This window comes from Rhinolophus sinicus, chromosome 1 (genome assembly GCF_057876585.1).
Source record: "Rhinolophus sinicus isolate RSI-liver-muscle chromosome 1, RSI-T2T, whole genome shotgun sequence".
Classification (NCBI taxonomy): Eukaryota; Metazoa; Chordata; class Mammalia; order Chiroptera; family Rhinolophidae; genus Rhinolophus; species Rhinolophus sinicus.
In genome coordinates this window covers 55,284,288-55,307,067 of record NC_142501.1, presented here as the reverse complement: position 1 = coordinate 55,307,067, position 22,780 = coordinate 55,284,288, and the positions used below count along the sequence as shown (strand labels likewise).

Here is a 22,780-nt window from a genome sequence, read left to right as displayed (position 1 = left end):
AGCTTTTGTTCTTAGCTGTAGAGGGCGCAGATCACTGGCCCAAGTGGGAATCGAACCGGCAACCTCAGCTGAGCCACTAAGTTGGCCCCTGCTTCCCCTTCTCAAGGAGAGCTTTCACAGCCAGTTTCCCCAAAAGAGTTTTTACATTATGCTGTTTAAGCCTCCTGTGATTTCCCAAGTGACAGCAAATTAAAAGGGTGTCATACTACTATAGTCTTGCTGGTGGCTGGGTTGGAGACACAGGAAGTAGGAACCACACGACCTGAAACCTGCCATCCACTTCTCTGCCAACCAACCCCACTTGCTAGCTGCAATCCGCCCTGCTAACTGCAATCAGTGCTTGCTAGCTTAGCCACCATCTTCTTGCTAGCCCCCAACTGCTGCTAGGGTAGCCACAGCAGTTATATTAGCGGCCAATGGCTCAGTGGGTACAGCTGACGGCCAACTAGCCACAGCTGATGGCCATCCAATCACAGTTGATGACCATTTACTACCCCAGTGAACATCTTTCCACGCGAGGATGAGGACGAGAGCCTGGAAACTGCACTCCTGATTCTGTCCCCACAGGGGGCTACTTAAAGTGTGGTCTGTGCAGTATCACCTGGGGGCTTTTTGGAAATTCAGCTTCAGAGCTCCACCCAGAATCTGTTTCAGCAAGATACTCAGGTGAGTCCTATTGCAATTAACATTCTGGAGCTTCTGACCAGGGAATAACTCTCTTGGGGAGAACTTTTCATGTAGGAGAGAGGGGCAGATACAAAATCCAAGAATGCTAAACTACGATGCCCCCTAGATTCTCCCATGAGACTAGCAGCTCTTGGGAGTGGGTACTATGCCTTACATATTTCTCTGTCCAGAGGGCATGGTAAATGAATGAACCAATGCCCAAGGTCACCTAGTTTGTGGCAGTTATGGCTAATCATTTCTGATATCTGTTTAGCACTTACAATTTATTAAATGGCTTCTTTTCCATTTTGAATGGGAAACAACCACGTGAAATAATTAGGACACTGCAAATGAGGAGGCTCAAAGAATTCAATGATTTTTCCAGTCACACAGATGTAAGCAGAGGAGCACCCATTCTGCATTGAACTCCAGTTCTAGTCCCATCCCTGGGAGTTAGAATAAAATCAACTTCATTTTTACTCCTATGTCAGAATGCCTGTTTTGGTATTTTGAGGTGAAATTTCTCTGTGCTTCACTCTTATGATGATATAACATGGGGGGTTGTTGTAAAGATTATACAAGTGCTCATCATAATAAGTGCTCAGGAAATGTTAGTTTTCCAACTTCCCACTTTTCCTTCCAGGATGCCTAAACCTGTGGGCCCTAGGTTCCGGCCGTGGCAGCACTCTCGCTCCCAAGGTCTCCTCGGACTTTCCTCCTCCCGGAGGCTTTCCAGCCAGCTGCCGGTGACACAATCTCTATTTTTCTCGGGGCGATCCACAGTCCTGGGAAGGTTTAGGTACCTCCCTGAACATGGCTTTATTTTGGGCTTTCCGAGCGCTCAGAGAGTGGGAGACTGCTGGGGAATTCGGAACTGAGAAAAACATCAGTCTCACCGGAAAAAAACCCAAAAAAAACAAAAACCACTTCGACTCTTAATTAGGGGGTTGGCCCTGCGGACGTGTCCACGCCGCTCCCCCTCCAGCCGCTAGGTGGTGCGCGAGGAAGCTCCGGAAGTCTGTCCCGGGACTGCGCACGCATCCTTCTCCGTTATCGTTCCCTTCACTTCCGTTGAGCGTTGCATCCCCGCTTGTCCCAGGCGGCTACCCGTACGCATCCGAATCTAGCCCGGGAACTAAGAGTCAGAGGAGCGGGATTCGCGAGTTTGCTGATTCCGGACGTCCTGGGGACCGGCAAGATGTGCTCCCTGGGGTTGTTCCCTCCGCCGCCGCCTAGGGGTCAAGTCACCCTATACGAGCACAATAACGAGCTGGTGACAGGCAACACCTATGAGAGTCCGCCTCCTGACTTCCGGGGCCAGGTGACCTGGGCGAGAAGGGAGGGGACCCACAGGGATGGGGCGGAGTCAGGGAGAACCGGGGACCCAAGGCAGCGTGATGGGGGCGGGGTCGCGGTCCCCACACTAGACTGGTAACCGCCTGGCTCGGGCTGGAGGAGAATAGGGCTGGGATTGGAGGATGAGGGATGCTGAAGAGCTGTGGGGCAGGCCTAGAGGGTGTGGAGAGAATGAAGACGAATCTAGGCGATGTGAGGGTGTAGGAGAATTACTGAAAAGTTGGGGACCGTACCTGGAAAAACTGGGAAAGCACAACTTAGAGCGCATTTTTCCGTGGTGTTGCTGGGAAGGAAAAGGAAGGAAACTGACGTTTATTGAACTTTGCTATGTAAGGAGGCTCTGAGTCAAGTGTTCCATCAATGTTGTAAGATTAAGTAATTACAGCAACCCTATCAAATATTGTAGTTTTACAGATAAGGGAACTAAGACCTGTTTCTCAGTCTCACAAGTGTTCTATTTGTGGAAATGGGAAACAGGTCCCTGGAGCCTCTTACCCTTAGCCTAGCCATGGATTGGAGATGGCAGGGAGTTCGGCAGAGATCTGGGGAAGAGACCGACTCACTGTCATACCTCTCATTTCTGGGCTATAGTGGATCAATCTTCCTATCCTAAATCTGACGAAGGATCCCCTGAAGACCCCTGGGAGGCTGGACCATGGCACAAGAACTGCTTTCATCCATCATCGGGAGCAAGTGTGGAAGAGATGCATCAATATTTGGTGAGACATGGCAAACGGTCTCCTGGACCATGGTCTGCAGATCCTGGAGCAAATGAGATCACTACGCCTCTGCCTCAGGCTGCCAGGCTCTCTAGCTCAGAGCTGTATGTCGTTCAATATATCAAATTATCAGTTCTTATGGTGGAACTCAAGGCTACACAACACTATTGCCATTGTTAGTTGCAGGGGGCGCAGCCCACCTTCCCTTGTGGGAGTCAAGGAGTTGAACTGGCAACCTTGTGGTTGAGAGCCTACTGGGCCATGTGGGAATTGAACCGGCAGCCTTCGTAGTTAGGAGCATGGAGCTCCAACTGCCTGAGCCACCGGGCCGGCCCATATATATTAAATTATAGTTGACATACAATATTATTCAGCTTCAGCTTCAGGTGTACAGTGCAGTGGTCAAGCATCTACACCGTCCATCAAGCGGTCTCCCTAATAAGACATGTGTCCATCTGATACCCTACAAAATCTTTACATTATTGATTATATTCCCCAAACTGTCTTTTATATCCTCATGTCAATATTGTAGTTACCAATTTATGCTGTCTAATCCCTTCCCCTTCTCCCTCATCCCCACCCCCCCTCCCATCTAGCAACCATCAGTTTTTCCTCTATATCTCTGAGACTATTTCTGTTTACTTTGCTCATTTATTCAGTTCTATAGATTCCACATCTAAGTGAGATCATATGATATTTGTCTTTCTCTGACTGGCTTATTTCACTTAGCATAATGTTCTCTAAGTTCTTTTCTCTATTCTTGTACCCCTCAAATCTGCAGCCAGACTAATCTTCCTAAAATGCCAATGTGGTAAGTTTATTCTCCTGCTTAAAAACGTTCCCTGGCTTTCCATTCACTGTCTTAGGGCAAGTCTTTACTCCTTGGCCTGCTCACAAAGTTCTGAAGGACCTCTGAGCCTTAGTTGCCTCGTAGTTAAAAGAGGCAGAATGCCCATTTTAGTGTGATAATAAATGAAAGAACAATATACAAAGTTCATGGCACGTTGTTGCCACTCATTTAATGTGAGCGCTCTTATTTTTAATACATGTTTATTAACTGACTTAATGAAACTTACAGAGGGGAGACTGAAGGGATCAGAGTAATTTGAGTCACAGTTTTCTCTCATCAGGCGTGACATGGGCCTGTTTGGGGTGCTGAATGAAATTGCAAACTCGGAGGAGGAGGGTGAGTATTTTCCACTCTAGTCTTTTCTACTTTTGCAGTTGGCATCTCCCCTCCATAATCTCCCTAACTCATCCCAATCACCTGTTGGCCCAGCCCCTTTCCCTTTCGCCCTATTTTCCCTGGCCCAGTTGTCTAGTTGGTACCATTTTCACTTCTCCCCTTTACCTACCCCACATACCCTAGAGTGGGTGTCCAGAGCACTTTTTGGGTGGAAGGACTTGGGGAGTACTCGTCCTTGCTCCTCCTTCACCTAAGAGGGTGCCCAGTGAGAGCCCTGTGAATGGTTTAATCAGAGTTACTTCCTCAACCCCACAGTGTTTGAATGGGTGAAAACGGCGTCCAGCTGGGCCCTGGCACTCTGTCGATGGGCCTCCTCCCTCCATGGGTCCCTGTTCCCCCATCTGTCTGTAAGTTTGGCTTTCTCCCCTGGCCCTCTCCACTATGGCCCCCCCTCTCCATTTCCTATCCTTTAAGGGCAGGGTGGAGTGGGAAGACTGTAGAGTGGGAGTGGTCCAGCTCCATTGTGGGAACACTGAGGGGATAAGCTCCCTTTGCCCCAGTGCGGTGTATCCCCTATCCACTTTGATGTTACAGCTCAGGAGTGAAGATCTGATTGCTGAATTTGCCCAAGTCACAAATTGGTGAGTGTACAAGCTCTGGGACTTTTGTGGGAAGAAGTCCTGAACCTTGAAACTTCTTTAGGTGAGAGGGCAGTCAAGACAGATACTCCTTCCACTCCTTTCCTGAGTGCTGCCACGTCCTCACTCCTACATTCCAAAAAAAGAAATGCTAGAAAAAGTGGAAAACAATAATGTTCTCACATGGGAGGGAATCTGAGCTTCTAGGCTGGGGTATGGGTAGGTGCAGGTTCAGATTCTTCATGCTTACTCCTGCCCCAGGTCCAGCTGCTGCTTGCGGGTCTTTGCGTGGCACCCCCATACCAACAAGTTTGCAGTGGCCCTGCTAGATGACTCAGTCCGTGTATATAACGCCAACAGGTATGTGGGGCCTACTGGGCAGGCTCTGACTCTTCAGTCTCCATAGGCTAGTCTCCCCTTCCCTCTCCAGCCTTGGTCCCAGGGGAGTCCTGCAGTTCCTGGGCCTGGTCCACAGGGCTCCTTCCAGAACTGGATGTGTCCTCTATCCAGATCTAACCTTTATGCTACCCTTTTGTCCCACAATACCCCTGGGCCGTGGATGATCAGCTTTCTGGTCTGTGGATTTGCTTTTCAACTGTACTTAGGTACCCTGAACCTCAGCGTCCCTGCTTTGCCTCCATCCCCTACCCTTTCTCTGTAGCACTATAGTCCCCTCTCTGAAGCACCGGCTGCAGCGAAATGTGGCAGCTCTGGCCTGGAAGCCTCTCAGCGCCTCTGTCTTGGCTGTGGCCTGCCAGAGCTGCATTCTCATCTGGACCCTGGACCCCACCTCCTTGTCTACCAGGTGAGTCCCAGCAGCCTCTGTCTTACCTGTGGCCATGCTAGGGGTGGTTAGGAGGTTTGGAAGGAGTTCTTTGTCTTCACAGCACTTCCTATGGGAGAAGCAGACCTAAGGTCAAGGTGGAGGTGCTGAGAATAATCTAGAGAAAGGAACAGACTAGGGGCTTAACGGAAGGCAGGAAGGGAATTAATATGGCTATAAGTTGAAACCAATGAAAGTGGAGAAAGAATCTTTAGGAAAACTAATTACATATAACACTGGAAACTGGTTCTTTAAATTATAAATGAAAACCTTTTAGCCAGCCTTATTAAGGTAAAAGAGAAAATCAAAGCACACTACTTTCAGAATGGGAAAAGAGAGAGAACCACAAATGTGGAAGAAAATAGAATAAATATTAGAGAATACTATATACAAGTTTAGACCAACAAATTTGAAAATCTAAAGGAAGTGTTTAATTTTCTAGCAAAATATAAGTTACCAAAGTGGGCTGTAGAAGAAATTAAAAGGGATGAGCTCTACCAGTAAAAAGGATGCCAGGCTGATAAGATTTTATGAGAGTTCTATCTAATTGTCAAAGAAAAGATAATCTTCATATTATTTGAACTAATTCAGATCATAGAAAAAATTGAAAAGCCTCCTGATTTATTTATTTCCTTTTAATACATTTTATTTTTGCATAATTTTAGATTTTTAGAAAAGTTGCAAAGGTAGTCGTTTTAGTATATAAGCCTTCATCAGTTCCCCCATTTTTAACATCTATATTACCATATTAAATTTGTCAAAACTGGGGCCGGCCTGGTGGCACAGGTGGTTGGAGCTCCATGCTCCTAACTCCGAAGGCTGCCAGTTCGGTTCCCACATGAGCCAGTGGGCTCTCAACCACAAGGTTGCCTGTTCGACTCCTCGAGTCCCACAAGGGATGGTGGACTCCGCCCCCTGCAACTAAGATTGAACACGGCACCTTGAGCTAAGCTGTCTCCCGGATGGCTCAGTTGGTTGGAGTGCGTCCTCTCAATCACAAGGTTGCCGGTTCGACTCCCGCAAGGGATGGTGGGCTGTGCCCCCTGCAACTAACAACGGTAACTGGACCTGGAGCTGAGCTGCACCCCCCACAACTAAGACTGAAAGGACAACAACTTGACTTGGAAAAAAGGCCTGGAAGTACACACTGTTTCCCAATAAAGTCCTATTCCCCTTCCCCAATAAAATCTAAAAAAAAACAAAAAACACTTTATAAAAAAAAAAAAAAAATTTTTTTGTCAAAACTAAGAAATTGGCATTTGTACAGTGTTATTAACTGAACTCTAGACTTTGTTCAGATTCCACCATTTTTTTCATTAATGTCCAGGATCCATCCTGATTTATTATTTTAATTTTAATTTTTAAAAAATTTTATTGGGGAATATTGGGGAACAGTGTGTTTCTCCAGGGCCCATCAGCTCCAAGTCAAGTTGCTGTCCTAAAGTCGGGTTGTGGAGGGCGCTGCTAGGCTCCAAGTCCAGTCACTGTTTTCAATCTTTAGTTGCAGGGGGCGCAGCCCACCATCCCATGTGGGAATTGAACTGATAACCTTGTTCAGAGCTCACGCTCTAACCAAATGAGCCATCCGGCCACCCTTCCAGCAGCTCAGAGGCAGCTTGTTGTCTTCAGTCTAGTTGTGGAGGGCGCAGCTCACTAGCCCATGTGGGAATCGAACGTTGTTCAGAGCTTGCGTTCTAACTAACTGAGCCATCTGGCCGCCCCTTGATTTATTTTTATAAAACTAATGTAACCCAAAAACCTAAACCTGACAATAGTTAGTACAAGAAAGTAAATATTTGAGCATAGATTAAAAAATCCTAAATACATTATGCTAAGTGAAATAAGTCAATCGGAGAAAGACAAATACCATTTGATCTCACTTACATGTGGAATCTATAGAACTGAATAAATGAGCAAAGTAAACAGAAATAGTCTCAGAGGAAAAACTGACGGTTGCTAAAAGGTAGGGGGGTGGAGATGAGGGAGAAGGGGAAAGGATTAGACAGCATAAATTGGTAATGACAGTATTGCCACGAGGATATAAAAGACAATTTGGGGAATATCAATAATGTTGTAAAGATTTTGTAGGGTGTCAGATGGGCACATTTCTTATTAGGGAGATGACTTCATGGGCAATGTAGATAACCTGACCACTGCACTGTACACCTGAAGCTGAAGCTGAATAATATTGTATGTCAACTATAACTTAATATATATATAGTCACAGGATATGGAGTACAGCATAGGAAATAGAGTCAATGGAATTATAATAGATATATACGATGTCAGAGGGGCAATAGATTGGGGGAGGCTAGTTATCACTTTGTGAGAGGTAATATGTCTAACTACTGCATTGTTTTGTACACCTGAAACTAATAAAAAAAAAAATCCTAAATAAAGCATTAGCAAATAGAGTCCAAAAGTATATTCAGAAATTTTAACCAAGTAGGATTTTCCAGAAATTAAAGACTATTCATCATTAGGAAATCTATTCACATGATTTATTACATTAGCAAGTTAATGGAGATAAATGCTTATATCAATAAATGTCCTTCTCAGAAAGCAGACATTCCATTTGAAAACACAAACTAAAATTGGAATACAAAGAGACAACCTAAACATAAGAGTATTGACTCAAACTCAGTGGCTACCATATTAAACTGAAATACAAAATACTAAAGGTATTTCCAGTAATCTTAAGATAAAGACAGAATTATTGTCATCATTATTAATCAACATTATTTTTGGAGGTTCTATTGAGTACAGTAAGACAAGAAAAAGAAATGTAAAGTCTTGAAAAAGAAAATTATTAATATTTGAAGATGGTATACTAGATAACACAGGAGAGTCAACAAAAAAAGGTGTTTAAAAAAAAACTTTTCTTTAAAACTTTTATTTTAAGTGTGCTTTTCCAGGAGCCATCAGTTCCAAGTCAAGTAGCTGTTTCAATCTAGTTGTGGAGGGCACAGCTCACACTGGCCCATGCAGGGATCGAACCGGCAACCCTGGTGTTAGAGCATCGCACTCTAATCAACTGAGCTAACCGGCCACCCCTAAAAAAAGCTATTTGATCTAATAAGAAATTTAAATGTACTAAGGTGACTGGATCCAAGGCACTGAAAATGTAACAGCTTTTCTTTCCTAGTAATCAGTTGAGACATTGAAATGGAAAAAATATACTATTTATAATAGATAATTACTAAATTACGGGGAGTAAATTGTTAAATTTATTTAATCTATTAAATAGCTGAAGAAAGTTGTTGAAGAGTAGTAAACAAGAATTGAATAAATGGAGACAAGCTATATCCCTGGATAGGAAAATTTAATCATAAAGATGTCAAATTAAGTGTATTTCCAGTTAGAATTCTGCTGGGTTTTGTTTTTGTGAAATGGACAAGGTTATATTTAGAGTTTTTATGAAACAATGTGGAAGAATTACCAAGACAAAAAGTTTGAAAAGGAAGAATACTGAGAGATTTGCACTACCAGGTATTAAAATATTTTATGAAGTTACAGTAATAGTAAGTTATGACAGCTATTGGCATAATAACAGACAAACATCAATGTAGCAGAATAACATTCAGGAACAGATCTAAGAATATATGGAGATTTAATACGATAATGTGGCTTTTCACTGCAATGAAGAAGTTTAGGTTTCTTTTTTTAGTGGTGTTGGGATAATTGGCGATCCATTTAGAAAATCATAGTCCTTCACACTTTATATACAAATAAATACCAAGCAGACAAAAGAATAAATGTAAAAATAAAAGGACTAGAAGAAAATATAGAATATTTTTTTGCCCATTCAGAATATTATTAAAATTAAGATATTTTATAATATCCAGTACTAGCAAGAGTAGGAAAGCGGGTGCTTTTATACACAGTTGGTGAGGGTATATTGTGGTACAAACTTCTCAGAAAATAATTTGTTGGCGTATTTATTTGTTAAAGGTGCAGCCTCTTTTACCTCCAATTCCAGTTTAACATTCTATTCTACACAAATAACATGAGTACATAATATAGAGAATATGTTTTGCAGCACTGTTTGTAATAAAAAAAATTACACACAACTGAAATGTCCATTTGTGGAGGCATTACTAAATCAATTATAGTTATCTATTCAGTGAAGCCACTGAAAAAAAGATAGGTCTCTATGAACTGACCTGAAAAGATAAGTATGATTTACTCTAAAGTTAAAGTTGTAGATTGGTGGCCTAAGACCTCATTGAAGCTAAATGTGGTTAGTTAGGTGGAAAAAGGAGAGGATGGCACTAATTCAGGCAGTAGCCTGTACCTGTCAGGCCATGTATGTAGCTTGGGAGCTGCAAAGCTAAGACACAGTGGTGCCCTCAGGTAGTTCCCAGCCTAGTGATGGAGGCCAACCCACAGGCAGCATCTTTTTGACAAGCAGAAAAGAATGAGGGAGCAGAAAAGGGAGACTAATTCTGACAAGGAAAGGCAGAAAGACAGGTTTTGGAGCACAGGCTGAGTTCTGGGGAGTGGCAGATGACTGGAAAGCGAAGAGATTAGACCCTTGAGGTGACATCATGGATTACCCCAGGCCCCAGGTACGATGGTCCCATGGGGAGAGAGCTGTCACCTAGGGCAGAGCATGACATCTCCCCAGCTCAACACCTTCTAGCTTTACTGGTCAGGAGTTTTTGTCTCCTTGAGGCCCAGTGAAAGCTTACTCCCTTTCACCCATTTTCCTCTATGAACCTACAGGTGGTGACACTGCCCTTCTTTATTTTTTAACTTCCATGATCCTTATTCATTTTCCCTAACCTGGATTTGAGCTCCAAGGGACCACTGGGATTTGGAAGTTTTAGTGGGAGGCAAGGAAATAGAATCATGGGGCTTTCTTCTTCTGACTCCATATCCTGTTTCCCCTTGGTAGACCCTCTTCTGGCTGTGCACAAGTACTGTCTCACCCTGGGCACACACCTGTCACCAGCTTGGCCTGGGCCCCCAGTGGGGGGCGGCTGCTCTCAGCTTCACCTGTGGATGCTGCTGTCCTGGTGAGTTGGTCCCCACCCTTTTTTCGGTCATTTCAGCCACCTCTCAGATTGAGGAAAGAGCATTCTTGGTCTGGTGGAAAATAACCTGTGGAAAAGAGAGGGATAATTGTCCATTCAGTCTTAAACTTACCCAGGGAAGGAGCCACTGACAGATTTAAAATTCTGCCCACTGTAATTGTAAACATACAACCTATTTCCTCCAGTTTTAACAATCCTTTTCCTACTTCCTCCCTTTCTGGTTCTTTGTATCTTAAAAAAAGAGAGTCCCCTAATATTTGGTGATGGAAAGAGAACCGACTCTGGGTGGTGAACACACAATGTGAGATATAGATACTGTATTACAGAATTGTACACCTGAAATCTATGTAACTTTACTAACAATTGTTACCCCAATAAACTTTAATTAAAAAAAGGAGACCCCTGTGACATGATAGGGGTGCTTGAGTTTCCTCCGTCTCACTCTCTTGCCCCCATTCTCCTAGGTATGGGATATCTCAACAGAGACCTGTGTTCCCCTTCCCTGGTTTCGGGGAGGTGGGGTCACCAACCTGCTCTGGTCCCCGGATGGCAGCAAAGTCCTGGCTACCACTCCCTCAGCTGTATTTCGGTGAGTGGGAGGAGGACAGAGGGAGAGCAAGAACGACCTGAGAAAGGCACTTCGCTTCTGGAATTTCCAGAAGGCAGAACCTTCTGTTCCCATTCCCATTCTTTGACCTGACATGGGCTGACAGAGGGAGGGAAATCCAGATTTTGGAAGCTGGAGGTACTAAGCTGTGATCTGCCTTTGGTGCAGAGTCTGGGAGGCCCAGCTGTGGACTTGCGAGAGGTGGCCTACGCTATCAGGGAGATGTCAGGTAACTCACAGGAGCTGGGGAGGAGGTGGTCCCCTGGCCCCCCAAGCTTGTCTTCCCACCACCTCTATTTCTTTTCCTTGTACATTCTCCTATAGACCCCCTTTTCCCTGCCTTTTGCTTCCTGACTCCAGACTGGCTGCTGGAGCCCAGATGGAAAGCGACTGCTGTTCACTGTATTGGGAGAGCCACTGATTTACTCCTTGTCATTCCCAGAACATGGTGGTAAGTTAGGGACAACACTTCAGGATGCAGAATATCGGGTAGTCAGAGGGAGGCAGGAACCCTCTGAACATGCTGCTATGAAGGATAAAGGGAAGTAAAGCAGTTTGGGAGATTTGAAAGGTGTTTATGCCTGTGATGGAGAGGAGGCAGGGGACCAGGGAGAGGCCCATTTCTTAAGAGCTGCTGCCCTGATCCACAGGTGAGGGAAAGGGGCGCGTTGGAGGTGCAAAATCAGCAACGATTGTGGCAGATCTGTCTGAGACAACAATACAGACACCACAGGGAGAGGAAAGGTGAGTGGGTGAGGGAGAGGCAGTGAAAGGAAGGTGGGAGGGGCCATGCTGAGCCCTCCCAACCTACTGTTCTGACTCCTAGACTTGGGGGAGAGGCTCACTCCATGGTTTGGGACCCCAGCGGGGAGCGGCTGGCTGTGCTCATGAAAGGTAAGAGGTGGGGAGGAAGGCCTTTGCTCAGGCCACAGCCATCTATTCCCATTCATTGTGTCCATGCTCTGGCTGAAGTTCTTCTCCGCCCTGCCCTGGGATTCGGCCTCCAGAGGTCCTTCCTGTCCCTGAATCCATTTCTTCTAGGAAATCCACGGGTCCAGGATGGTAAGCCAGTTGTCCTCCTTTTCCGCACTCGAAACAGCCCCGTGTTTGAATTACTTCCTTGGTAAGTGCTGGGCAGGCCATTGGGTCTGGGCTCCTCACCAGCCTTCGCACACCAAATCCACACCCCACTACACCTGCCTCTGGTTGCCTGCTTACCCTTTCTTCTTTCCCTAGTGGTATTATCCAGGGGGAGCCAGGAGCCCAGGCCCAGCTCATCACTTTCCATCCTTCCTTCAACAAAGGGGCTCTGCTCAGTGTGGTGAGTAGGCCAGGCTGCTGGGGTTTTGGGGAGTGGGGTGGAGGAGCTCAAGTCCTCGGCTGCTAGTGCCTCTGCATTAGGGCCTTCTCTGATCCCCGTCTGATTGGCTTTTCCTTCCCCTCTGCAGTGCTGGTCCACAGGCCGAATTGCCCACATCCCTTTATACTTCGTCAACGTCCAGTTTCCACGTTTTAGCCCAGTGCTTGGCCGAACCCAAGAGCCCCTCGTTGGGGGCGTAGGTTGTATTCATGATCTGCCCCTCTTTACTGAGACATCCCCAACCTCTGCTCCTTGGGACCCTTTGCCAGGGCCACCATCTACTCGGCCCCACTCCCCTCACTCCCACTTCCAATAATAATAAATTTCATTCTTTGTCTTCCAGTTAATTATGAAAGACTGTTTTCAAGGGAGTTGCATTGGGGTGTAGTGAAGAAGAAAAAAGGCATGGGCTTTGGGTTAAGATCTTGGTTCTGTCCCTTTTTAGCCACTTTTTGTGAATTTCGCCAAGTTATTACCCTTAGGAACGGGATGGTTTTCAAATGATTAGGAAAGCAAAGCTGAGAAAATACCAACAGGCCTGAAGGTCTAGTATAGGCGCTGGCACATAATAAATGTTTTTCTCCCAAGTTTCAGCAAGTTCCAACAATGGTGCAGGGCAGTAAGTGTGGCAAAGACTTGGTCAGTTTGAGATGCAAAAAGTTTTATTTGACAAGGGGATTTGTGGGAGACGTAGGTGCTGGGCGCTGGGCCAAGGTAGCACGAGCCAGGCTCAAGGCACCCTCTCGGGTGCAGTGCCCACCAATGAAGCCACTGGCATGGACAAAGACGCAGCCAGGAATCCCACTGACCCGGTCCAGCGCCTCATCCCGAAGACCCCGCCATGGCTCTGGCAGGGGCAGCCTACAAATGAGTAGAAAGAGGGAGTTGATGGGAGCAAATGCAGGCCTTGAAGTACTGCGAGAGGGAGCAGAGCAGAGGCCAAGGCCACCTGATAGGGCTGCAACAGGGCGGTCCCCCAGGGCCTCACCTGCTCTGGAATGAATGGAGCTCCTTGGGCACACACTGTACTCGCCACTGTCCAGCCTGGTCAGTGTAGATAACAAAGATGATGGTCGCCGGTGGTGACAGTCCAGATTCCAGCTGGTAGAGGTGCTCCTTCCAGGGGCATCCACCTTTTGCCAGTTCTATTATCTCCCCACTTGGGTCTACCTGAAAGCAAGGCGGGGCATGGCTGGAAGGTTTAGGGTGGAAGCAGGAGCCCCTGTTGACCAGCAGCCTGCCAGCAGTCACTAATCCCTGAGCCACAATGCCTCCTCCCAGGCCTGTACCTGGAATCGCTGGGCCAGGGCTTCTTCTACCAAAGTCCGGGCTGGTAGCCAGCTGTGCTGGTAGAAGTCTAGTCTCTGCAGAAACTCCTCTCGAACCAGATCCATTGCGCGTTTGAACCCAGCCTGGGAATCATTGGAAGCAGAACAATGGTGCTGGCCCAAACTTTTGACTTTGCTAGGATCTGAGGGGGTAACCACTCCCATTTCCTCCCGAGGTTCCTATACGCCACACGGTCTCTTCCCCTGCGGCCTCCTTACCTCTGTATCTTGGTCAGGCTGGTTCCAGGTGGGATTAAGCCGGGCAACTCGGGCACTCAGCGTAGTGGTCAGTGCATATCGAGGTTCTCCCTCCTCCCACTGGGAGATCCCATTGTCCACTGCATCCACTTCCTCCACGAAGTTCTCATACATCTGAGGCAGCAGCAGGAAAAATGCTGGAGGGTACCTACCATTTGCATAGTTTTACAGGTTTCACACACACTCTTTCATTTAATTTTCACAATAGCCCTGTGAGGATCTCAGTATCAACTGGATGAGGAAAGCAGAAATTAGTGAGTACTTAAGGTCAGAGAGCTAATACCATGTTTCCCCAAAAATACGACCTAGCTGGACAGTCAGCTGTAATGCGTCTTTTGGAGCAAAAATTAATATAAGACTGGTATTATATTAATTATGTTATACTATATTATACCCAGTCTTATGTTACACCCGGTATTATGTTTATTATAGTGACCCAGTCTTATATTAAAATAAGACCAGGTCTTATATGAATTTTTGCTCCAAAAGATGCATTAGAGCTGATTGTCTGGCTAGGTCTTATTTTTCAGGGAAACACGGCAGTGAGTGGCAGGGCTGGAACTCAGATCATCTGATTTCTAATCCAGTGTTCACTCTATTACACACAAAGCCCGAGCCAAGGCCAGCATGTATGGGGTGGGGGCTGCTGACTTCTGAACAAGATTTCAAATTCCACGAGGGGCGCTGTGAGAGTGGATCCCTAGGCTGAGGGAGGGCAAATCGCCACAGGGGCTGAGTGGGCTATTCAGTGACCAGTTAATGAAGTCAAGGCGGGTCTAGCCAAGTGCACTAGTCACGTGGGAGGGAAGGGGAGCTGGTTAGAATCAAGCACGCGTGTGATCCCAGAGAAACCCACCATGTGCCATGTGGCATCGGTAGTTGCTGCGTCTCCTGAGCCTAGAGAGATGGCAGGACAATGGCTCAAGAGTTTGGGGGCAGAAATGATATAGGATATCAGTGTTTAATGCAAAATTGCCACACAAAATAGGCCTCCATATCAACACCTCTGTGGTATGTAAACAAAGTGCTACTCTCAGGGCGGCCGAGAAAGAAACTCCTGTGCTCAGCACCTCTCGGTCTGGACCCCAACGTGATACTCAGTTAAAACTTGGGTGTAATTTAGTTCAATTGCTTAGAAACCCCTCAGCAGAGGGAAAACTGACCCAGGCAGGCTACAACCTTAGAATTCCAAAAGCTCCAACTGAACCACTCACATTTCTTCACTTTTTTGGATCATGGTAATGCTGTGTCATCGGGACACAAGACAGGTAAAGCTGAGATAAAGAAGGGACCTCAACAGCCTATCTGCAAAAAATAAAGCTGACTGAATCTTAAGTGTGACTTGTGAACTTGACAGGAGGAGGGTCAAGAAGGGGTCCTCAGAGTCACTGTTTGATCCAACACGCACGCCAGGGCCACTAGCCCTGTTCCTTCTCCAACAGCAGGAGCCTGCTGTGAGTTGCTTTCAGGGGATGCTGGTGGGACCTAAAGATACTTTCACAGCCAGACCCTTCCCCACAGAGCTTCCCAACTCGTGTGTATCTGGTGAATTCTAATGGTGCCCTCCCACTTCAGGGCATCCAGAACCTCCGAACCATATGCTTCCAAACATAAGCAGCCTCCTCTATTACCAAGTTGTTGAACAATCATTTTTTTAGAGTGTCAGGTCAAGAAAAATACTGGGAAGCACTGCTTTATGGTTTTCAAAGCCCTTCCCCATAAGTTATCTCATCCACTTCTCGCCACCATCCCAGGATGGAGGCAGGAGATTAATAAGGTGAGCCTGAGGAAGATGGTGGTAGGCTAGCTATGGGCCAGGAACCCTAATCTGAGGCCTAGTCCTGAGTGCGGCGTGAACACAACTCCCAGCAGGCCTGGCGGAGATGCATGTATGAGGCATCCCTGTCCTTGTGTCCCCACCTTGTCATAGAGGGTGCCCACCATGCTGTCCTCTTCATTAGTGCCCAGCAACTGGGCCAGCAGCTTGTGCCCGAAGTGCAGATAGATGAGTCCCGCACTGCTCAGCTTGGTCTGCCACGGCTTTCCAGGGGACAGGGAGCTCATGGTCTCTGTGAACGACCTGAGGAGCACAGGGAGGTGGCACTGAGTCGGGGTTGCCCTAGTTAACCCACAGCGTGCGTGCACGTGCAGGCACAAGTGTGTGTGTGTGGGGGAAGACGGGAATACTGCAGGAGTTGGGAAGAGAAAGCCCAGCTGGGGAGGCTTTGGCTTTTCCTCAGGGGGCAACACGGACCTCGGCTTGGAGTCTCCATGCAGTCATCTGACAATGGTTAACTCAATGCTCACTGCATGCCAGGCTTTGTGTTTAGACATTGGGGATAAAAAAACAAGTAAGATACTGTTCAAGTTCATCTACTAGAGGCAGACAGACACACAAACAACCAAGCGAATACTCTAGCTAGGTTATAAACAGAAAAGGGGTGAGGAAGGGTTCAGGAGAGCTTGCAGGTCATTCCTGAAAGATGAATTAGTGGGTGAAGGGGAAAAGGTATTGCAGGTAGAGGGAACAACATGTACAATGGCTAAGAGACAGGTCTCTTCATGGAATTGCAAGAAAGGCAGCTTGGGTGTAAGGGTTGAGTAGCAAAAGAAAGTGGAAGGGTAGGCAGGAGCCAAATCATGGCAGGCCTTGCATGCTATACTTTGGACTTTGGACTTCATCTGCAGGTAATGGGAGCCACTGAAAGACTTTTAAGCAGGCAAGTGCATGTTAGAAAAAGTATTATGCCAGCCAGCATGGAGAACAGATGCAAGGAGAATACCTGTAGTGGTCCAGGTAAGCGAGAAAGGCAGGACTTTGCATAGTAACGGGATAGAGAACAGGGAAAAGGTATGACAGTTGTTAGGAAAGTAGAAATTATAGCTGTAATTTCTAAATGCCAGTCCATCAGAATCATCTAGGGAGCTTATTTTTTGTTGTAATGATCTTTAGTGTTAAAGACTGAGTAAATACAAAAATAATTATAAAATATTCATAAGGTATATATAGAGAGACTCATAACAAAAACTCCCCCAGATAAGGTTCAAACAGAAGCAAAACCAAATAAATTGTTGCTGGCAACAGACGTGCTAAACTATACACAACAAGGGTATGGTGAACACAAAATTCAGAATATTGCTTACTTCTGGGGGAGGCGCGCAAGGGGGTAGGATAGGGAAGAAGCACACGGACCGGTGCAGATGCAAAGGTAACGGTAATGTTATAGATCTTAGGTAGGGACATAGGTTCATCGGTGTTCATTTTATGTTTTATACTCCAGAAATGTTCGGCCAGCAACCCGAGTTTGGTTTTGAGGTCACTGGTGCCCTTTCCATGAGCATTTCCAGTGGAGAGATTGGGAGAGAACCAGCTGAATGAATGAACGAACGAATGCATAGTATGAATTGAAGGGATGTGGAGCTAGGGTCAGCTCTTCTTTTAAAGACTGACTGAGAAATCAGGGTGAGAGATTAGGTTGTAAATACCTAGAGGGTTCTCTCCCAACATCATTTATGAAAATAACATGTACACGGAAACAAGAGAGAGGGAGGAAAATACTTAGACTTCAAACAAAATAATTTATCTTCGTAATCCCTTAGAGATAACCACTGTAAACAATGAGGTATACATGAGGGAGAGTTTTGTTTTTACTTATTCCTTTGTTTTTAAGATGAGAGATGCCTGAGCGGAGTTTTAAGCTGCCAGCAAGAAGTAGAAACACTGGTGGGAGACTTGTGAAGTCCAAGAGGAGAAAGTAATAGATTGGAAAGGGGGCAAACAGAAGGGAACAGTGTTTCCTGAACTGGAAGGAGGGAGCTGAGGATGTCTGAGAGTGGCAAACAGGACACACATGTAGGAAAAACTAAATTTCCTTGGAAAAGAGGCAGGGTGACTCACTGAGGGATTTTGATGAAGTAGGGACATGAGGGGGAGAAAAGAATTGGAATGGCAGTGTGGATAATGGGATACCCTTGGAAGAGACAGATTTCCCAAGGGAAGAGTGTAAATAAAGTAGAAGACCATACACACCAACTATCACCAACCACCACAATCACGCGGGCACAGCAGTCTGAAACGGGGCAGCAAAGGCACATGAATGGATTAATCCCAGCTGGGGTATTAATTGGCCTGATGATGGTGCTGGTGGGAGAAAAGTCTGATTGAGCCAAGGAAGGAGATGAGCCTTAAGGAGCCTAAGGACTGACTGGGAGCTAAAGGCGCCCGGGCAGATTCGGGGCTCAGGAAGGTCCAAGGACAGGTAGATGGGTGCAGAGCAGGTGGAGAGCTATAAGGATGGAAGGCTGTAGCCTCAGGGGACACAAGAGTACTTTCAAGGATGAGGCAGTCCCTTCGCTGACACGGACGGCTGAACTGGAGCACTGAGAAAACCTGACGTGAAGAAAAGGTATCTGCGAACCCACCTCTGGTGATGGTCATATCGGTGTCTCTGAGGGTCGTATTCGCCACCCACATCTACCACGATGTCGCAAGTCGCTAGTGTTTTGGGGTCCCGGGTCCGTACAATCTCTGCATCCTGCAGAGGAACACAGGAGGTGAGGGGGCTGCCAAGAGCAGCGGGGGTTAATGTTAGGTTTCCACGGGAGCCGGGGAGGGTTGAGTGCTCAGGCCGCCCGAGCTACCCCAGGGACCCGGTTAGGAAAGGCGGGCAGCCCCAGCGTTTTCGGCAGGCTGTACCCGGTACTGCGGCAGGAGACGTAGCAATGCGCACGCCAGGGCCTCATCGCAGTGGAAGGTGCCGTTGTGCGTTCCGATTCGGGGCGGAGCCATGAAGCGGCTGCGGGGTCGCTTGGAGGGCGGCGCGGACTCCGGGTTCGGGTTCAGCATGCGAGGCCGGACCTGGTGGAGTGGCGGAGGCAGCAGCGATAGGAGACCGCGTAGAACTCGGCGGTCCATGCAGCTTCCCCCGCGCGCAGGCGGGGGCACCAACCCGGAAAGGGAAGCGGCTGAAAAGCCCCACTTCCGCTTAGCGGCCGTTCCCACAGCAATCGGCCCCGCCGGTGTGCAGGGTACGCAGCGCCGGCTTTCTCTCCCGCTCCTCCAGGGGTGCGAATGGAGCCTCCAAAATAAGCACTGCCTCGGGCTCTGGGGACAGGCACATCCCCTCGATCACTGCCCTCCCAGCTCTTCCCCAGTCCCTGGCTTAATGCAAGAAAAGACCAACATTTCTGCCCAGCTGGAACATTTATTAGCATTAAACACAAAACCCTTCTCTTCCCCCCAAAAAAGTCCCAGGTCCCTCTGCTCCATTTCTGAAACAAGCTCTCAGGCTTTGGCGGCCTGAGTCACTCCGAGGGCTGTGAGCTGCTGAATCTTCTGGCTCATCATCTCCATGACAGCTGTGGGGGAAAAAAGACCCTGGTTAGGTGCTAAAGGGGAGAATCCAGAGTTAAAGAAAAATGACAGCGAAGGTTTAAGGACAGGCAGACGACCAGCTACAGTTAATAAAACTTTGAACAGTGATCCACTGTGGGGGACACACACACACATTTAGAGTCTACAATGTGTCAGTAAATATGACAACTACTGGGATATAAAAATGAACAAAATACAGTATTAAATGAATCAGACATAACCAGAAAATAACGTGGGAAACATTTTTGCCTTTAGGACAATGGTTGTCAATCCTGACTGGAAAGAATCACCTGGGGAGTTTTTGGTGTTTTTTTTTTAAAAAAACTGAACCCTGGAAACCCTGCCTACCCACAACCCCACCACCACTACCCAGCTTGATTTAGTTGGTTTGGAGTGGGCCCAGGCTTTTTAAACTCCTTGGGTAATTCTAATGTACAGCCAGGATTGCAACTGCTAGCACTTAGGGCTATATTTATTTCTTGTGTGTTCATTTACATGGATCTCCTCCCTCATTTCATCCCCATGAAATAGGAACTCGGCAAGAACACACACATGAATTCCTTCCTCTAAGTTTCTCAAGCACCCAACCCAACAATCTACAAATAGTGGGTATGTAATGCACAGAATCTAGAGAACAACACATCAAGACACCAAAGAGAAAGACATGGTTTTAATCCAGCAAAGGGGACACCCCCATGGTTCACAATGCAATTCATGTTGTCTATCATGAAGGTAGAAAGGGTCAAGAGGTGCCCATACCAGCTTACCCTGTTTCATGGCATGCTTCTCCTGCAGAGCTGGCTGGATTTTCTCCATTTGCTTGGTGAGAAAGTCTATCTTCCTCTTGAAGAAGTCCTTGGCATCCTCAGCTGTCTAAAAGGTCAGAGGGGATGAGGGGCTAACAGGACACCCCATGCTGCATTCTAAATCTTCCCCTAAACTCCCTTTCCCTGCTTAGAGGGGCATCCACATGCTTCCTTCCACTCACCTTCTCTACATAGTAGCCAGTTCCCACATCGATGAGCACGTGTCCCACATCATGTAGCTTCCCAGGGACATACATCTGAGAAGCAAGGATTAAGGAAAAACTTGCCCAGCATGAGTCATGATTCCTTATCAGCAAGCCTGCTGGGCCTCCTAAGAACCTCTTTTTCTAAAAAGCTGCAAGGCACAGGGACTGAATAATCTGGAGGCCTTAGAACAATACCTATAAACTCCAAATGGGGAGACAGAGAAGTTGGTTCCTTATGGAGAAAACGACATACACTGAACTACTCTCTTGCCCTGATCCCATCCCCCACCCTCCAAGCAGTTTTTACAATTCTTCCCATTAGTCCCTCCAGAATGACTACAGTATTTTCCTACTGCTGTAGAGTAGTAAAAGTGAAAAGCCGGTCTCACTTCCCCTCAACACCCCCAACCCATGAACTAGTTAATTCCTGATGGATTTAATGTTCATTAGTGAGCCAATCCCTACTACACTGCTATTTCTGTGTTTGTTTTAGCTTGTCAGTTCTCAGACTGCAGGTGCCGTACTGTCATAACTTGATCATTCAAGTAAAACAATCAACAGGTAGCCACAATTCAGGCTTCTTAGTAACAACAGTTTAGGAATTAAGAGCCACAATTAAGCTGAATTGAGGATTAATAAATACAGACAACTCCCTTGTTCCTATATTCTACACTTCTATTGCTTATGTCTTCTAAGTTATTAGTAAAAGTGTAAACTACCAGTTTTATCTTCATGTTAGATTATATCCTCAAACAGCAAAGGGAAATAATCACACCTCAATTCTACATGCTCTTTGGTGCTCACAAGGCATTAACTGCATGTTGGCCCCAGGTTATACATAAATAGGAGAGCTGGGCATATAGTAAGTGTTCTCAGAATCATGGGGCCACTCTGGAGTCATCAAAACTACCCCGCCCTTTTTTGCAGAGCACGGGTGAGGGAGAAAGGAAAGGGCAGGGTAGTTCCTGTAGAAAGGATACAGAACTCGTCAGGGGGACGAGTAATTCTTTTCCTGTGAAAACAATTAAGACAAACATCTGGGGAAGGTTGGCAGCTCCAACGTTAAGACGTTGAAGGGAGTTCCCATATGGCACAGCGCAGATAGTATGAAAAGAACAGAAACGGGCGGCAGGAGCAGAGGAATGTCCCGTACATTCCAATTCTGGGCAGGTAACATGCAAAGGGCTCACGTAGCAGTACATAATACGTAATGCATTGTTTGCTGGTCTCACATAAGGAAGACTGGATTAAGAGGCGGGACGAGAGAAGCCGGCTCACCACATCCCCCAGGTTGCCTCCGCGCGCCTACCCCATACCCTCGTTGTGCTTGTTCAGCACGTTCAGACAGTCCTTGGCTTCCACATACTTGGTCTGTACCACCTTGAGCTGGGCAATGGACGTAGACAAGAATTCCACTTCCTACAGAGTTCAGGAAAGAGGGTCAGTGCAGGGGCTGGAGGGAGGGGGGGCACCGCCAGAGAAGGGGTGGGGGTTTCGCAGGGGAAGGGAAGCCTTCCAAAGTGGGGAGGAATGGGGGGGGAGGGCGTACGCGAGGACAGGAGGGATGTGAGGCGGGAAAGGAGTGTCTCTGGGGCCCGTCCCCACCTGGTCCAGCTGGTTCTTGAGCATTTCCAGCTGCGGTAGATTCAGCTCGGTGATGTTAACCGACTGCGCCATATTGGGAAGGACTCAGAAAGCGGAAGCCGGCTCCGCGAGCGACGCTCTAGCTGTCCCCCTGCGCATCTCGATGGCTGTGCCAGGAGGCTTCGCTGCGCCAAACATCTCTATGATCCTCCGTCCCGAAGGGAAGAACTGGAATCTCTGAGATTCGCCTTGGATTAGAGAAGATAGCTGCACGTTCTTTTTATAAAACATCCCAAACTCCTGCCTTTAAGGAACTTAAAAATCTTAAAAGTACTCAGGCTATAACCACAATATTGCAGAGCAATGCTTGCTACTCCACGTGGGCGGTAGGTATAAGCCCAGTGACTGACAGGCAAGGAAGATGCCTGTGAAGTTCTTGGGTCAAGGGGAGTAAGTAGCATAGGGAAAGTGGTGCTTTGGGAAGATGAAGCAGGAGAGTCTGTTGGTGAAGAGAACAATAAGGAGGCAAGTTATAAACCAAGTACAGCACGAGGTTTATTAATAAATACAATGTTTCACCGTGTGCTAGATGTGAGGGCTACATGAATGTGTCAAGTGCTTATTGTTAAGTGCTTCTGAGATTAACAATTTAATTGGGGAGCGAAAAGTCACACATAAGCAGCAGACCACAGAATCTGAGGCCAAACCAGGCCCAGGTTTGTCCTGTGGTTTCGTCTTTCTTCCCAATACTCTCAGACTTGAACTGCAAACTTGAACTACCACATAGTGGGGGGAGAGGGGAGAGGCAAGTCATATTCAAATGTTTTCAGATG

The 22,780-nt window shown here is 46.9% G+C and overlaps 3 protein-coding genes across 7 annotated transcripts; 1 reads left to right on the top strand and 2 right to left on the bottom strand.

Annotated features, from left to right (window-relative positions):
• Positions 1–529: 529 nt before the first annotated feature.
• On the top strand, positions 530–12,733 carry AAAS (aladin WD repeat nucleoporin). Of its 2 annotated transcripts, XM_019724463.3 has the most exons (17): positions 530–666; positions 1,310–1,987; positions 2,614–2,741; positions 3,872–3,927; positions 4,243–4,334; positions 4,522–4,568; positions 4,827–4,925; positions 5,227–5,370; positions 10,286–10,406; positions 10,889–11,013; positions 11,200–11,260; positions 11,392–11,482; positions 11,682–11,775; positions 11,858–11,925; positions 12,073–12,154; positions 12,268–12,352; positions 12,480–12,733. In XM_019724463.3, the coding sequence occupies exons 2-17, from the start codon at positions 1,865–1,867 to the stop codon at positions 12,705–12,707; spliced, it is 1,644 nt and encodes a 547-aa protein (XP_019580022.2). In that variant the 5' UTR covers positions 530–666; positions 1,310–1,864; the 3' UTR covers positions 12,708–12,733. The 2 variants fall into 2 exon arrangements, with proteins under 2 accessions (XP_019580022.2, XP_019580023.2); XM_019724464.3 differs by lacking the exons at positions 530–666; positions 1,310–1,987 and adding an exon at positions 2,010–2,097.
• Positions 7,876–19,035, bottom strand: MYG1 (MYG1 exonuclease). 4 transcript variants are annotated; one of them, XM_019724467.3, is made up of 8 exons: positions 18,674–19,035; positions 18,400–18,512; positions 16,761–16,793; positions 15,898–16,057; positions 13,939–14,091; positions 13,681–13,803; positions 13,380–13,561; positions 7,876–10,491 (listed from the first exon to the last, which is right to left on the bottom strand). In XM_019724467.3, exons 1-8 carry the CDS (start codon positions 18,890–18,892, stop codon positions 10,434–10,436), a joined length of 1,041 nt encoding a protein of 346 aa, XP_019580026.3. In that variant the 5' UTR covers positions 18,893–19,035; the 3' UTR covers positions 7,876–10,433. The 4 variants fall into 4 exon arrangements, with proteins under 4 accessions (XP_019580026.3, XP_074181733.2, XP_019580024.3 ...); XM_019724465.3 differs by lacking the exon at positions 7,876–10,491 and adding an exon at positions 13,032–13,252 and having other exon boundaries at positions 18,674–18,986; XM_074325632.2 differs by lacking the exon at positions 16,761–16,793 and having other exon boundaries at positions 18,674–18,951.
• Positions 19,036–19,161: 126 nt separating this feature from the next.
• On the bottom strand, positions 19,162–22,117 carry PFDN5 (prefoldin subunit 5). The gene is made up of 6 exons (XM_019724468.2): positions 21,969–22,117; positions 21,680–21,782; positions 21,344–21,375; positions 20,340–20,414; positions 20,119–20,224; positions 19,162–19,335 (listed from the first exon to the last, which is right to left on the bottom strand). The coding sequence occupies exons 1-6, from the start codon at positions 22,038–22,040 to the stop codon at positions 19,262–19,264; spliced, it is 462 nt and encodes a 153-aa protein (XP_019580027.1). The 5' UTR covers positions 22,041–22,117; the 3' UTR covers positions 19,162–19,261.
• Positions 22,118–22,780: the final 663 nt, after the last annotated feature.